The 14,417-nt window shown below is 57.4% G+C and overlaps 1 protein-coding gene and 1 non-coding gene across 3 annotated transcripts in view; one reads left to right on the top strand and one right to left on the bottom strand.

Annotated features, from left to right (window-relative positions):
- Window positions 1-14,417, top strand: part of CNTN3 (contactin 3) — a 211,075-nt gene that overhangs the window by 130,103 nt on the left and 66,555 nt on the right. For both annotated transcript variants that reach the window (XM_066244550.1, XM_066244549.1), the window contains exons 7-8: window positions 4,025-4,127; window positions 5,245-5,429. In XM_066244550.1, coding sequence (XP_066100647.1) covers window positions 4,025-4,127; window positions 5,245-5,429 — 288 coding nt within the window. The remainder of the gene's footprint in view (window positions 1-4,024; window positions 4,128-5,244; window positions 5,430-14,417) is intronic.
- On the bottom strand, window positions 2,606-2,681 carry TRNAS-AGA (transfer RNA serine (anticodon AGA)). The gene has a single exon. It is a non-coding gene; the product is annotated as a tRNA-Ser (tRNA).

Genomic DNA, 14,417 nt, shown 5'->3' with positions numbered 1-14,417 from the left:
CTAGGTTATTAAACAAAAATAAAATTCTAACTAATATTACAGGATTCAAAATAAAATTTTTACAGTCATAAATGTTCTTAACATGTTAACATAATTTTACTAAGTTTATGTTGACATTCTTAATGCTTTATATTATTTGTCAATGTAACTTAATTTCACTTTAGTCTGAGAAATGTCCTAAAGAACAGGAGTTACACACATTCAGGAAAAGTCCACAAGGCATTGGAGTTGTGGTCACATTTCGACACTTTGCAGCTAGAGTTTAAGTCCTCGTGACCACTGCTTCTAGTTGGAATTAGGAGCAGGTCCCAGCCTACAATAGACATGGGGCATTGAGATAAGAGGAATAAAGGAGATACTATACATTAAATAAAGCAATAAAATCAGACTGTCAATAACCACAGTAGAGATCTTTGAGGGATAAATAAAACACAAATATTCAGGCAAGGCATAGTAGATGGCCCTTGTGTTCACAAGAAATGAGATCAGTTTATCTGCTACTTGGAAGAATGTCGTGAGATGAGGCCAATGCCGGCTTTGGCGCCTTTTAGCCTTCAGTGGCAATTCCCTGCACGCTGGGCAAGGTCAGGTCACAGGTCGCTGGAGCAGGGCTGGAAGAGACTGAACCCTCCCTCCATGGAGCAAGGGGGGGCAGCTTACCTTCTCATGTCCCTCTTTCCACAGCACAGACGTGTAATCTGGTGGATCCGGGAAGTCTGACAGGCTTCAGTTCAATGACCTTTCTTTCCACTCTGAAGCAGGGCCCTGATGGAATCCTATGAAGCCCTCTGGGGCACTGAGTCTTTAGAGCAGGGGTCCCCAAACTTTTTACACAGGGGGCCAGTTCATTGTCCCTCAGACTGTTGGAGGGCCGCCACATACAGTACTCCTCTCATTGACCACCAATGAAAGAGGTACCCCTTCCAGAAGTGTGGCAGGGGGCCGAATAAATGGCTTCAGGGAGCCGCATGCGGCCCGCGGGCTGTAGTTTGGGGATGCCTGCTTTAGAGTATATGCCGGCCCTGACCGGTTGGCTCAGTGGTAGAGCATTGGCCTGGCATGCAGGAGTCCCAGGTTCGATTCCTGGCCAGGGCACACAGGAGAAGCGCCTATATGCTTCTCCACCCCTCCCCCTCTCCTTCCTCTCTGTCTCTCTCTTCCTCTCCCGCAGCCAAGGCTCCATTGGAGCAAAGTCGGCCCGGGTGCTGGGGATGGCTCCATGGCCTCTGCCCCAGGTGCTAGAGTGGCTCTGGATGCAACAGAGCGATGCCCCAGATGGGCAGAGCATCACCCCCTGGTGGGCATGTCGGGTAGATCTCGGTCGGGCGCATGCAGGAGTCTGTCTGACTGCCTCCCCGTTTCCAACTTCGGAAAAATACAAAAAAAAAAAAAAAAAGAATGAAAAAAAAAAAAGAGCGTATGCCAAAAGCTGGTATTTCCTGATCTCTTTTGGGCCTTATTTGCCTTTTCTGTTACTACTTTGGTTATTATAGACTTTAAAAGCCATGCTCAGAAGATCTCACTGAGGGGCTTGAGAGCCCTTTTTTATTTATATAAATTTTTGGAAAAAAGACAAAAGCAACGTTATTAGGTGGGTTAATTCAAGAAAAATAGGTTTGGGTGTCTCTTTTAGAATTCCAGAGTCTCTTTGCTGATAAATAATTCAGTACATTAGCATTCAAAATAAATTTCAACAAAAGCATGATAAAAATAGATTTGCAGGAGTTCCAAGATATGACTAACATTACATAAAAAGATATTATTAATAATTCCTAATATTTAAACTAAGAATCCAATATTACAGGGCTATAAACCAGCACATAAAAGAAGTAACAAAAGACCTTTGAAACAATATATAATTTTAATATGGAAAATACTTTTATACAATAAGGGATTCTTGGTGTAAACTACCCAGTTGGCCATGAGATACTTTCTTTCTGACTCACAGTAATTTACATCAATCGTGAGGGGCGGGGTGGGTGCCTGAGGGAGAAGCAGAATCCAAGAACTGGGAGCCTGCTGCTCTTACCGTTTTTTTTCTGCAGTTTGTCGTCAAGCCCGTTAGCAAGATGATGGGACTTCTCCTAAGCAGGACTCAACCAATTTGCCACCTGTAAACTAACTGCCTGGCTTTGAGCAGCAGCTAAATACAATTTTCACAAAATTACTTTCTCAGTAGTGAGTTGCTTTAGCCTATATGCAGTTTCGGTTTCCAATTTTCCCGCAATTCCCTGAAAATTTCCTTTTATAATTTTTACCAGTACGGTTAATGCTGTGGGTCTTCCTCATGAACTTCATGTCTTTTTTTTTTTTTCTCTTTTTGCATTTTTCTGAAGCTGGAAATGGAGGCAGTCAGACAGACTCCTGCATGCGCCCGACCGGGATCCACCCAGCATGCCCACCAGGGAGCGATGCTCTGTCCATCTTGGGGCGTTGCTCTGCTGCAACCAGAGCCATTCTAGCACCTGAGGCAGAGGCCATAGAGCCATCCTCAGTGCCCAGGCCAACTTTGCTCCAATGGAGTCTTGGCTGCGGGAGGGGAAGAGAGAGACAGAGAGGAAGGAGAGGGGGAAGGGTGGAGAAGCAGATGGGCACTTCTCCTGTGTGCCCTGGCCGGGAATTGAACCCGGGACTCCTGCACTCTAGGCCGACGCTCTACCACTGAGCCAACCGGACAGGGCCAAACTTCACGTCTTTTACGTAACTGAGAGGCTTGGATATCCCCTCGGCCCTGCAGGAGAGTGCTGGAATTTTTCTCTTAATTTTTTACACCAGTGGGGGCAACAAGCCATCACCCCCAACCCGCAGAGAGTTTATTTTTTATTTTATTCCTTATAATCCTATTATTTATGATTCTATCACTCCTGGAATTATAATTTAAGAAACTATCCATTAATGAGCATGTTCCACACCTACGGTTCGTTCATTTCTAAGTTTTTTTCCTTTTTTTTATGATATTTTTTTCTTTAAGCAAAGTTCTAATTTTCAATACTATTCCTACTCTGTAATTTCTAAATGGGCAAAACTGAAATGTTTGCATTAAACCACTTTTTAAGATGTTCTTATTTTCATCAATTTACAGAGTTAATGTAAATAACACCAAGCCACTTCTTATCTAGGTATAACTTCACACACATACTAACTGGGCTCTGCTTGAAAGTCAGAGTCTGTTGATCACATTACAGAGTTATGGCACCAAGCCGCTATATTAATTCCTATCCAATTGGCATCACTTGACTTAATTTTAATTATTTTTTAATATCCTTTTAATTACTTTTATATATCTTCCATATTTTTATATTCCTATATATTTAATTACTGTAACCTTATATTACTACAACACATACCTCAGTAAAGCTGGGGGAGGGGGGGAAATGTGTTTCATGATCCCCTTCACGGCTGTTTCGAGGGCGTCCGTGAGCTGCAGAGGAGGCCGAATGTCAGCCTGAGACACTGTACCTGGGGCAGCCCGTGCCAGGGCCACAGTCTGAGCACGCTGCCCAGTCGGCAGTCTGTCCCCACTGAGTCTGTTCCCGTCTTGTGTGGGACCATTTCTCATCTCCCGGGGGCCATTTCCTGAGACTGAGGTGGGCGTCTGTGCTACCGGGGAAACAGTGAGTGAATTTCCGCCTGTGGTATTTGCTCTTAGGGTAGGTATTTCAAGAGGTTATCATGCGTTGCATATTTCAACTTGACTGGAAATGTCCAAACTGGACACAGGGCGCCAAAGTCTCCCACCCTGCCTCACGCGGACAGCGTGGTGGTTTGCTCGGGACGGCTGTATAAACGGTCGTTTGTGAATCTCGGAGTCCGAGGGTGTTGATCCACGGGTGTCCATCCACGTCGCACAGGTGGCCCGAGTCAGCTTGGCGGCGTCCGCATGCGCCCGCCGGACGGGACGTCGTTTCCGTCATCGGAGAAGCCGGTTCCGGGCGCAGCAAGAGAGAGAGAGTGTGTTCTAATAAAAGGGGGTGACGCCCACGGGGAACAACGAGACTGCTAACCGTGTGTTGTGGCTTTCCAGGTGTGATGGGCGAGTACGAACCCAAGATAGAAGTTCAGTTTCCGGAGACGCTGCCCGCGGCCAAGGGCGCCACCGTGAGACTGGAGTGTTTCGCCCTCGGAAAGTAAGTGCGATCACAGCTCCGACGTGCTGAGAAGCCAGGTCGCTGCGGGAGACCGAGATCGATTTTTTTTTTTTTTTTTTGTATTTTTCTGAAGCTGGAAACGGGGAGAGACAGTCAGACAGACTCCCACATGTGCCCAACCAGGATCCACCCGGCACGCCCACCAGGGGCGATGCTCTGCCCACCAGGGGGCGACGCTCTGCCCCTCCGGGGCATCACTCTGCCGTGACCAGAGCCACTCCAGCACCTGGGGCAGAGGCCACAGAGCCATCCCCAGCACCCGGGCCATCTTTGCTCCAGTGGAGCCTCGGCTGCGGGAGGGGAAGAGAGAGACAGAGAGGAAGGAGGAGGAGGGGTGGAGAAGCAGATGGGCGCTTCTCCTATGTGCCCTGGCCGGGAATCGAACCCGGGTCCCCCACACGCCAGGCCGATGCTCTACCGCTGAGCTAACCGGCCAGGGCCAAGGTCGATTTTGACAGACGCTTCCTTGCCTTGTTCTCTGTTTCCTTCTCCAATTAGAAGCGACAAAAAAATAAAATAAAATACAGGAAATGCACATATACAGTTGAGTTTAAAACTTTAAGGAGGATTTGCTGAAAATGACTCTGTCTGCTTCATTTTGTGAACTCAGCTGGTGCTATTTTTCTTTTCCTCGTTCATGTGATCACACAGTGGGGTTGTCAACCGTTTTACACGTGGGGACAGGAGATAGAATTATTTTGGGAACTACAGAAGCAGACATCACCCCGCACATAGCCAAATCCAGCCCAGATCATCGGGTCTGTAATTGTTACACAGCATCGCAGGTGGGGGTTCACTCTTTCCCTGACCCACACGAAATTTCTGGTGGACTGGTCCCCAGACCGGCAGTTGAAAAACACTATGAAACCTTGTACACCAGATCACGCATTAACTCAGGAAAGTGCAGCATTTATAAATATTTTATAAAACTGAATTTCACGAGGTCCGTGGGCAGCAGGTTTGTGTGGCCGACGGCTGACGAAACCTCGTGCTTCTCTCTGGACCCAAACCGAGGCTTGTTGGCGGCTTTGTCCGGCCGGAAGGGCCTCCAGACTTCCGAGGACAGCAGCAGGTAACCTGGCGACTCTCTCCCCAGCCCGGTGCCCAGGATCTCCTGGAGAAGAGGCGACGGGCGGCCCTTTCCCGGGAAGGTGACGCTGCGCAAGTTCAGCGCCGTGCTTGAGGTCCCCAGCTTCCAGCAGGAGGACGCCGGCCCCTACGAGTGTGTCGCCGAAAACGCCCGGGGGAGAAACGTGGCCAGAGGCCGCCTCACGTACTACGGTCAGCGTCCTCCGCGGGCCCGTGGGAGGGGCGGCGCTCTGCGTACCCAACACGGCTGTGGGTGGACAGGCGGGGGTCCCGGCAGGGTCCAGCGTCCTCCGCGGGCCGGTGGGAGGGGCAGCGATCTGCGTACCCAACACGGCTGTGGGTGGACAGGCGGGGGGTCTGGCAGGGTCCAGCGTCCTCCGCGGGCCGGTGGGAGGGGCAGCGATCTGCGTACCCAACACGGCTGTGGGTGGACAGGCGGGGGTCCCGGCAGGGTCCAGCGTCCTCCGCGGGCCGGTGGGAGGGGCAGCGATCTGCGTACCCAACACGGCTGTGGGTGGACAGGCGGGGGTCCCAGCAGGGTCCAGCGTCCTCCGCGGGCCAGTGGGAGGGGCAGCACTCTGTGTACCCAACACGGCTGTGGGTGGACAGGCGGGGGTCCCGGCAGGGTCCAGCGTCCTCCGCGGGCCGGTGGGAGGGGCAGCGCTCTGCGTACCCAACACGGCTGTGGGTGGACAGGCGGGGGTCCCAGCAGGGTCCAGCGTCCTCCGCGGGCCAGTGGGAGGGGCAGCACTCTGTGTACCCAACACGGCTGTGGGTGGACAGGCGGGGGTCCCGGCAGGGTCCAGTGTCCTCCGCGGGCCCGTGGGAGGGGCGGCACTCTGTGTACCCAACACGGCTGTGGATGGACAGGCGGGGGTCCCAGCAGGGTCCAGCGTCCTCCGCGGGCCGGTGGGAGGGGCAGCACTCTGCGTACCCAACACGGCTGTGGGCGGACAGGCGGGGGGTCCGGCAGGGTCCAGCGTCCTCCGCGGGCCCGTGGGAGGGGCAGCACTCTGTGTACCCAACACGGCTGTGGGTGGACAGGCGGGGGGTCCGGCAGGGTCCAGCGTCCTCCGCGGGCCCGTGGGAGGGGCAGCGCTCTGCGTACCCAGCACGGCTGTGGGCGGACAGGCGGGGGTCCCGGCAGGGTCCAGCGTCCGACTTGTTCCGTGTTTGTTGAAATCAGGGTAAATATCACCAGAGGATTTGGAAAGAAGTAGCATTCTGCAGTGGGAGGCGTTTTCTCTATGTATTTTTTTTTTTTTTTGTATTTTGAAATGACTCGTGTGAAACTGACATATTTCACTCATTTTTTCCGAGAGGAACCTTTTGGATGTTTAACCCCCTACCAAGGGGAGATGCGTTCTCTAGAAGATGTGGTTTTCTATGTTTATGATCCTCGCTGAGCGGAAAGGAATCCCCATCAGGGAGCGAGATGTCGCTGCCCGGGACTGGCTGCCTGCCTTGGGCTCTCGGTTCCTGGGCCCCCGTCCCTCGCCGGGCCTGACCACTCCGTCCCACAGGCGACCTGTGATTTGTAGCCACGCTTAGCTGACGGACTGCCCACCTCAGGACGGGGACAGTAATATAGTGTGACCCTCACGTGGCATCCGTGCCTGGAACCATTAGGTTGCTTTTTCATTCAGAACCTGTCGGCAAACACCTTCCATCAAACGTCTCCGAGGTCTTTGGTGAAAGCGTGATCTAGAAACTGTCAGTGGATGACTTTACAACGTGGCCCTGAGAACGTGAGCGTGTGAGCTCCTGAACTGGTGTTTGCCGTGTCACCGTGAGAAACACTGTGACACTGGTGGGAACTGGCCACCTCGGTGAGGTGACAGTGGCCTTGTGTTCTGTCCGTCTCAGACGCTGGAAGCTGAAGCAGGCAGCCGTGATGTGGCGCACACACAGATGTGGCAGGGAAGGCGGAGATCGCAGTCATATGTTAAAATGATGTCGTTTACTCTGACTCCCCAGGGAGAGGGGGACGTGTGTCCCTGTGTGGCTCTTGTTAGACGGGCGCTGTTTGTCACTGTGGGATGCTGGGACCCGTCAGGAACACAGATGCATGCCTGTGACTCCCGCCTCCTTGCAGGCTCGGGTCAGAAGGCACAACGCCTGCCACAGGGACCCGGGTGACACCATGGGGATCCGAGTGAGGCCTCAGGGACCCAGGTGATGCCTCGGGGACCCGGGTGATGCCTGGGGGACCCAGGTGAGGCCTTAGGGACCCAGGTGACGCCTCGGGGACCCAGGTGATGCCGCAGAGACCCGGGTGAGGCGACAGGGACCCGAGTGACACCTTAAGGATCCGGGTGACGCTGCAGAGACCTGGGTGATGCCTCAAGGACCCGGGTGAGGCCATGGGGACCCAGGTGACGCTTCGAGGACCCAAGTGATGCTGCAGAGACCCGGGTGAGGCCGCGGGGACCCAGGTGATGCCAAGGTCCACCTGCTGGTGGTGGACGCGGAGCCGGGAGGGGGCACTTGCCCGTGTGGCTGTGTGGCTCTCAGGTCACCCTGAAACAGGACGTTTTTTTCTCCAATCTTCGGGGACTTCCTCCTTTCTGAGCAGCCACTGCCTGAGCCAGGGTAGAACGTGGTCCCCACAGGACACAGAGGGTGGTCCCGCTGTCTGGGTGTTTCACTGGGGGTGTTGTAGCTGCCTGGGACAGCTACCCTGGGTCGGCCGTGGGCCGTGGTGGGTTGAGGGGGACAGTGGCCAGTGTGAGTGGCCACGCAGCGGCCTGATGTCCGGCCCAAGCTCAGTTTTTCTGTGATGTAGTTTTTATCTCTTTTCTCACTTTTCTTCGCGTGTAAGTCCCATGTTCTGCCAGCAGTGACCGGCATGTCCATCCCTGTCCACTCCTCCTTTCTCCGTCCCTTTAGCCCATGTTCCTACTGATCCAGTGGCTACTGAGGACACCGGGCTTAGACCCCGTGCAAGACCCAGGCTGGGGGCGGGAACAAGGTCAGGCCCCCCGGGTTCTGGGGGCCATGGGCGGTGCTGGGAGACAGGATGGTCCCAGAGGAGCGGGGGCTGCTGTAGGAACAAAGCAGGGGGCTCGGAGACACGCTCAGCTGCTACTGTCGTCCGCTGCGTCCAGTGAGGACATGGACCGGGCGGAGGTCCGCTGTGCAGGGCTTGCGTATCAGACGCTAATGAGATAGTTTCATGCCAGTCCCTCCGGTGTCTGGTTATCGCCTGATGTTTCCCGGGAAAAGCGGTCCTGTGGACGCACTGGGCGCCCTCTGACGGAGTAAGGGGCGTCGCCCTCGAGGTGGCCACTGTCACTCAGCCGGGACCGGCTTCGTCCGGGAAACTGTCCTCTCGTTTGGAGCAGGGTGCGGGAGGCCAGTGGGGGCGCTCGCTAGGGCGGTGAGCGTCAGGCGAGGTCTGTGCGCAAGGTCTGTGCGCCGGCTCCTCCCACCCGGGACGCTGTTTCTGAAACGAGAAGATGTGTTTTCATCTAGAGAGAATTGGTTTTGGACTGACCTGTATACCGCAGAGTGGGCAGGGACTTTATGTAAAACAAATGAAATAAGGTAAAACCTTCGTCCAATTTCTCTAAGAGCTGAATAGCTATATTTTCATTTCAAACTCATTTTTTTTTTTAGAAAGCAATTTCATGAGACAGAAATGGAAAGACAGATCGTCCCATGGTGGCAATTAAGTAGAAATAGATAAACCGTCCCTCCTTGGGGAGGGTGCAGATGTGACCCCACACACACACACCTGCAGATGTGACCCCCCGTACACACACACCTGCAGACGTGACCCCCCCCACACACACCTGCAGACGTGACCCCCCCACACACACCTGCAGACGTGAACCCCCACACACACACCTGCAGATGTGACCCCCACACACACACCTGCAGATGTGACCCCCACACACACACCTGCAGACGTGACCCCCACACACACACACCTGCAGATGTGACCCCCACACACACACCTGCAGACGTGACCCCGCACACACACACACACCTGCAGACGTGACCCCCCCACACACACACCTGCAGATGTGACCCCCACGCACACACACCTGCAGACGTGACCCCACACACACACACCTGCAGATGTGACCCCCACACACACCTGCAGACGTGACCCCCCACACACACACACACCTGCAGACGTGACCCCACACACACACACCTGCAGATGTGACCCCCACACACACCTGCAGACGTGACCCCCCCACACACACCTGCAGCCGTGACCCCGCACACACACACACCTGCAGACGTGAACCCCCACACACACACCTGCAGACGTGAACCCCCACACACACACCTGCAGATGTGACCCCACACACACACACCTGCAGATGTGACCCCCACACACACACCTGCAGGTGTGACCCCCACACACCCACCTGCAGATGTGACCCCCACACACACCTGCAGACATGAACCCCCACACACACACCTGCAGACGTGACCCCCACACACACACCTGCAGACGTGACCCCCCCACACACACACCTGCAGACGTGACCCCCCCCACGCACACACCAGCGGACGTGACCCCCACACACACACCTGCAGCCGTGACCCCCCCACACACACACCTGCAGACGTGACCCCCCCACGCACACACCAGCAGACGTGACCCACACACACACACCTGCAGCCGTGACCCCCACACACACACACACACCTGCAGACGTGACCCCCCACACACACACACACCTGCAGATGTGACCCCACACACACACACCTGCAGATGTGACCCCCGCACACACACACCTGCAGACGTGACCCCCCACACACACCTGCAGATGTGACCCCCCCACACACACACCTGCAGATGTGACCCCACACACACACACCTGCAGACGTGACCCCCCACACACACCTGCAGACGTGACCCCCCCACACACACCTGCAGACGTGACCCCCCACACACACCTGCAGATGTGACCCCCCCACACACACACCTGCAGATGTGACCCCACACACACACACCTGCAGACGTGACCCCCACACACACACCTGCAGACGTGACCCCCCACACACACACCTGCAGACGTGACCCCCCACACACACACACCTGCAGACGTGACCCCCCACACACACCTGCAGACGTGACCCTCACACACACACCTGCAGACGTGACCCAAACACACACACCTGCAGACGTGACCCCCCCGCACACACACACACCTGCAGACGTGAACCCCCACACACACACCTGCAGATGTGACCCCACACACACACACCTGCAGATGTGACCCCCACACACACCTGCAGACGTGACCCCCACACACACACCTGCAGACGTGACCCCCACACACACACACCTGCAGACGTGACCCCCACGCACACACAACTGCAGACGTGACCCCCCACACACACACACCTGCAGACGTGACCCCCCACACACACACCTGCAGATGTGACCCCCACACACACCTGCAGACGTGACCCCCCCACGCACACACCTGTAGACGTGACCCCCCCACACACACCTGCAGCCGTGACCCCCCCCACACACACACCTGCAGACGTGACCCACCACACACACACACCTGCAGACGTGACCCCCCCCACACACACATCTGCAGACGTGACCCCCCCCACACACACACACCTGCAGATGTGACCCCCACACACACCTGCAGACGTGACCCCCACACACACACCTGCAGCCGTGACCCCCCACGCACACACCTGCAGCCGTGACCCCCACACACACACACACCTGCAGACGTGACCCCCCCACACACACACCTGCAGACATGACCCACACACACACCCCTGCAGACATGACCCCCCCCCGCACACACACACACCTGCAGACGTGACCCCCCCGCACACACACACACCTGCAGACGTGACCCCCACACACACACCTGCAGATGTGACCCCCACACACACCTGCAGACGTGACCCCCCCACGCACACACCTGCAGACGTGACCCCCACGCACACACCTGCAGCCGTGACCCCCACACACACACACACACCTGCAGACGTGACCCCCCCACACACACACCTGCAGACGTGACCCCCCACACACACACCTGCAGCCGTGACCCCCACGCACACACCTGCAGACGTGACCCCCACACACACACACCTGCAGACGTGACCCCCACACACACACCTGCAGACGTGACCCCCACACACACACACCTGCAGACGTGACCCCCACACACACACCTGCAGCCGTGACCCCCACACACACACACACCTGCAGACGTGACCCCCCACACCACCTGCAGACGTGACCCCCCACACACACACTGCAGCCGTGACCCCCCACACACACCTGCAGACGTGACCCCCACACACACACACCTGCAGACGTGACCCCCCACACACACACACCTGCAGACGTGACCCCCACACACACACCTGCAGACGTGACCCCCACACACACACCTGCAGACGTGACCCCCCCACACACACACCTGCAGACGTGACCCCCACACACACACACCTGCAGATGACCCCCACACACACCTGCAGACGTGACCCCCACACACACACCTGCAGACGTGACCCCCACACACACACCTGCAGACGTGACCCCCACGCACACACAACTGCAGACGTGACCCCCCACACACACACACCTGCAGACGTGACCCCCACACACACACCTGCAGATGTGACCCCCACACACACCTGCAGACGTGACCCCCCCACGCACACACCTGTAGACGTGACCCCCCCCACACACACCTGCAGCCGTGACCCCCCCCACACACACACCTGCAGACGTGACCCACCACACACACACACACCTGCAGACGTGACCCCCCCACACACACATCTGCAGACGTGACCCCCCCCACACACACACACCTGCAGATGTGACCCCCACACACACCTGCAGACGTGACCCCCACACACACACACCTGCAGCCGTGACCCCCACGCACACACCTGCAGCCGTGACCCCCACACACACACACACCTGCAGACGTGACCCCCCCCACACACACACCTGCAGACATGACCCACACACACACCCCTGCAGACATGACCCCCCCGCACACACACACACCTGCAGACGTGACCCCCCCGCACACACACACACCTGCAGACGTGACCCCCACACACACACCTGCAGATGTGACCCCCACACACACCTGCAGACGTGACCCCCCCACGCACACACCTGCAGACGTGACCCCCACGCACACACCTGCAGCCGTGACCCCCACACACACACACACACACCTGCAGACGTGACCCCCCCACACACACACCTGCAGACGTGACCCCCCACACACACACCTGCAGCCGTGACCCCCACGCACACACCTGCAGACGTGACCCCCACACACACACACCTGCAGACGTGACCCCCACACACACACCTGCAGACGTGACCCCCACACACACACACCTGCAGACGTGACCCCCACACACACACCTGCAGCCGTGACCCCCACACACACACACACCTGCAGACGTGACCCCCCCACACACACCTGCAGACGTGACCCCCCACACACACACCTGCAGCCGTGACCCCCACGCACACACCTGCAGACGTGACCCCCACACACACACACCTGCAGACGTGACCCCCCCACACACACCTGCAGACGTGACCCCCACACACACACACCTGCAGACGTGACCCCCACACACACACCTGCAGACGTGACCCCCCCCACACACACACCTGCAGACGTGACCCCCACACACACACACCTGCAGACGTGACCCCCACACACACACCTGCAGACGTGACCCCCACACACACACACCTGCAGACGTGATCCCCCCACACACACACCTGCAGACATGACCCACACACACACACACACACACCTGCAGACGTGAACCCCCACACACACACCTGCAGATGTGACCCCCCCACGCACACACCTGCAGACGTGACCCCCACACACACACCTGCAGCCGTGACCCCCACACACACACACCTGCAGACGTGACCCCCCCACGCACACACCTGCAGACGTGACCCCCACACACACACCTGCAGCCGTGACCCCCACACACACACACCTGCAGACGTGACCCCCCCCACACACACACACACCTGCAGACGTGACCCCCCAACACACACACCTGCAGACGTGACCCCCACACACACACCTGCAGCCGTGACCCCCACACACACACACCTGCAGCCGTGACCCCCACGCACACACCTGCAGCCGTGACCCCCACGCACACACCTGCAGACGTGACCCCCCCACACACACACCTGCAGACGTGACCCCCCCGCACACACACATACCTGCAGACGTGACCCCCCCACACACACACCTGCAGACGTGACCCCCCACACACACCTGCAGACGTGACCCCCCCCACACACACCTGCAGACGTGACCCCCCACACACACCTGCAGACGTGACCCCCCCACACACACCTGCAGACGTGACCCCCACACACACACACCTGCAGACGTGACCCCCACACACACACACCTGCAGACGTGATCCCCCCACACACACACCTGCAGACGTGACCCACACACACACACACACACACCTGCAGACGTGAACCCCCACACACACACACCTGCAGACATGACCCACACACACACACCTGCAGACGTGACCCCCCACACACACACCTGCAGACGTGACCCCTCACGCACACACCTGCAGCCGTGACCCCCACACACACACACACACCTGCAGCCGTGACCCCCACACACACACACCTGCAGATGTGACCCCCCCACACGCACACCTGCAGACGTGACCCCCACACGCACACTTGCAGACGTGACCCCCGCACACACTCACACACCTGCAGCCGTGACCCCCACACACACACACCTGCAGCCGTGACCCCCACACACACACACACACCTGCAGACGTGACCCCCCCACACGCACACCTGCAGACGTGACCCCCACACGCACACACCTGCAGACGTGACCCCCCCACGCACACACCTGCAGCCGTGACCCCCACACACACACCTGCAGACGTGACCCCCCCACACACACACCTGCAGCCGTGACCCCCCCACACACACACACCTGCAGACGTGACCCACACACACACACCTGCAGCCATGACCCCCACACACACACACACCTGCAGACGTGACCCCCACGCACACACTCACCTGCAGCCGTGACCCCCACGCACACACTCACCTGCAGCCGTGACCCCCACGCACACACTCACCTGCAGCCGTGACCCCCACGCACACACCTGCAGACGTGACC

The sequence above is a fragment of the Saccopteryx bilineata genome, chromosome 10, assembly GCF_036850765.1.
Source record: "Saccopteryx bilineata isolate mSacBil1 chromosome 10, mSacBil1_pri_phased_curated, whole genome shotgun sequence".
Classification (NCBI taxonomy): Eukaryota; Metazoa; Chordata; class Mammalia; order Chiroptera; family Emballonuridae; genus Saccopteryx; species Saccopteryx bilineata.
The sequence above is the reverse complement of the archived record's forward strand: the minus strand, read 5'-3'. Positions and strand labels throughout refer to the sequence as shown.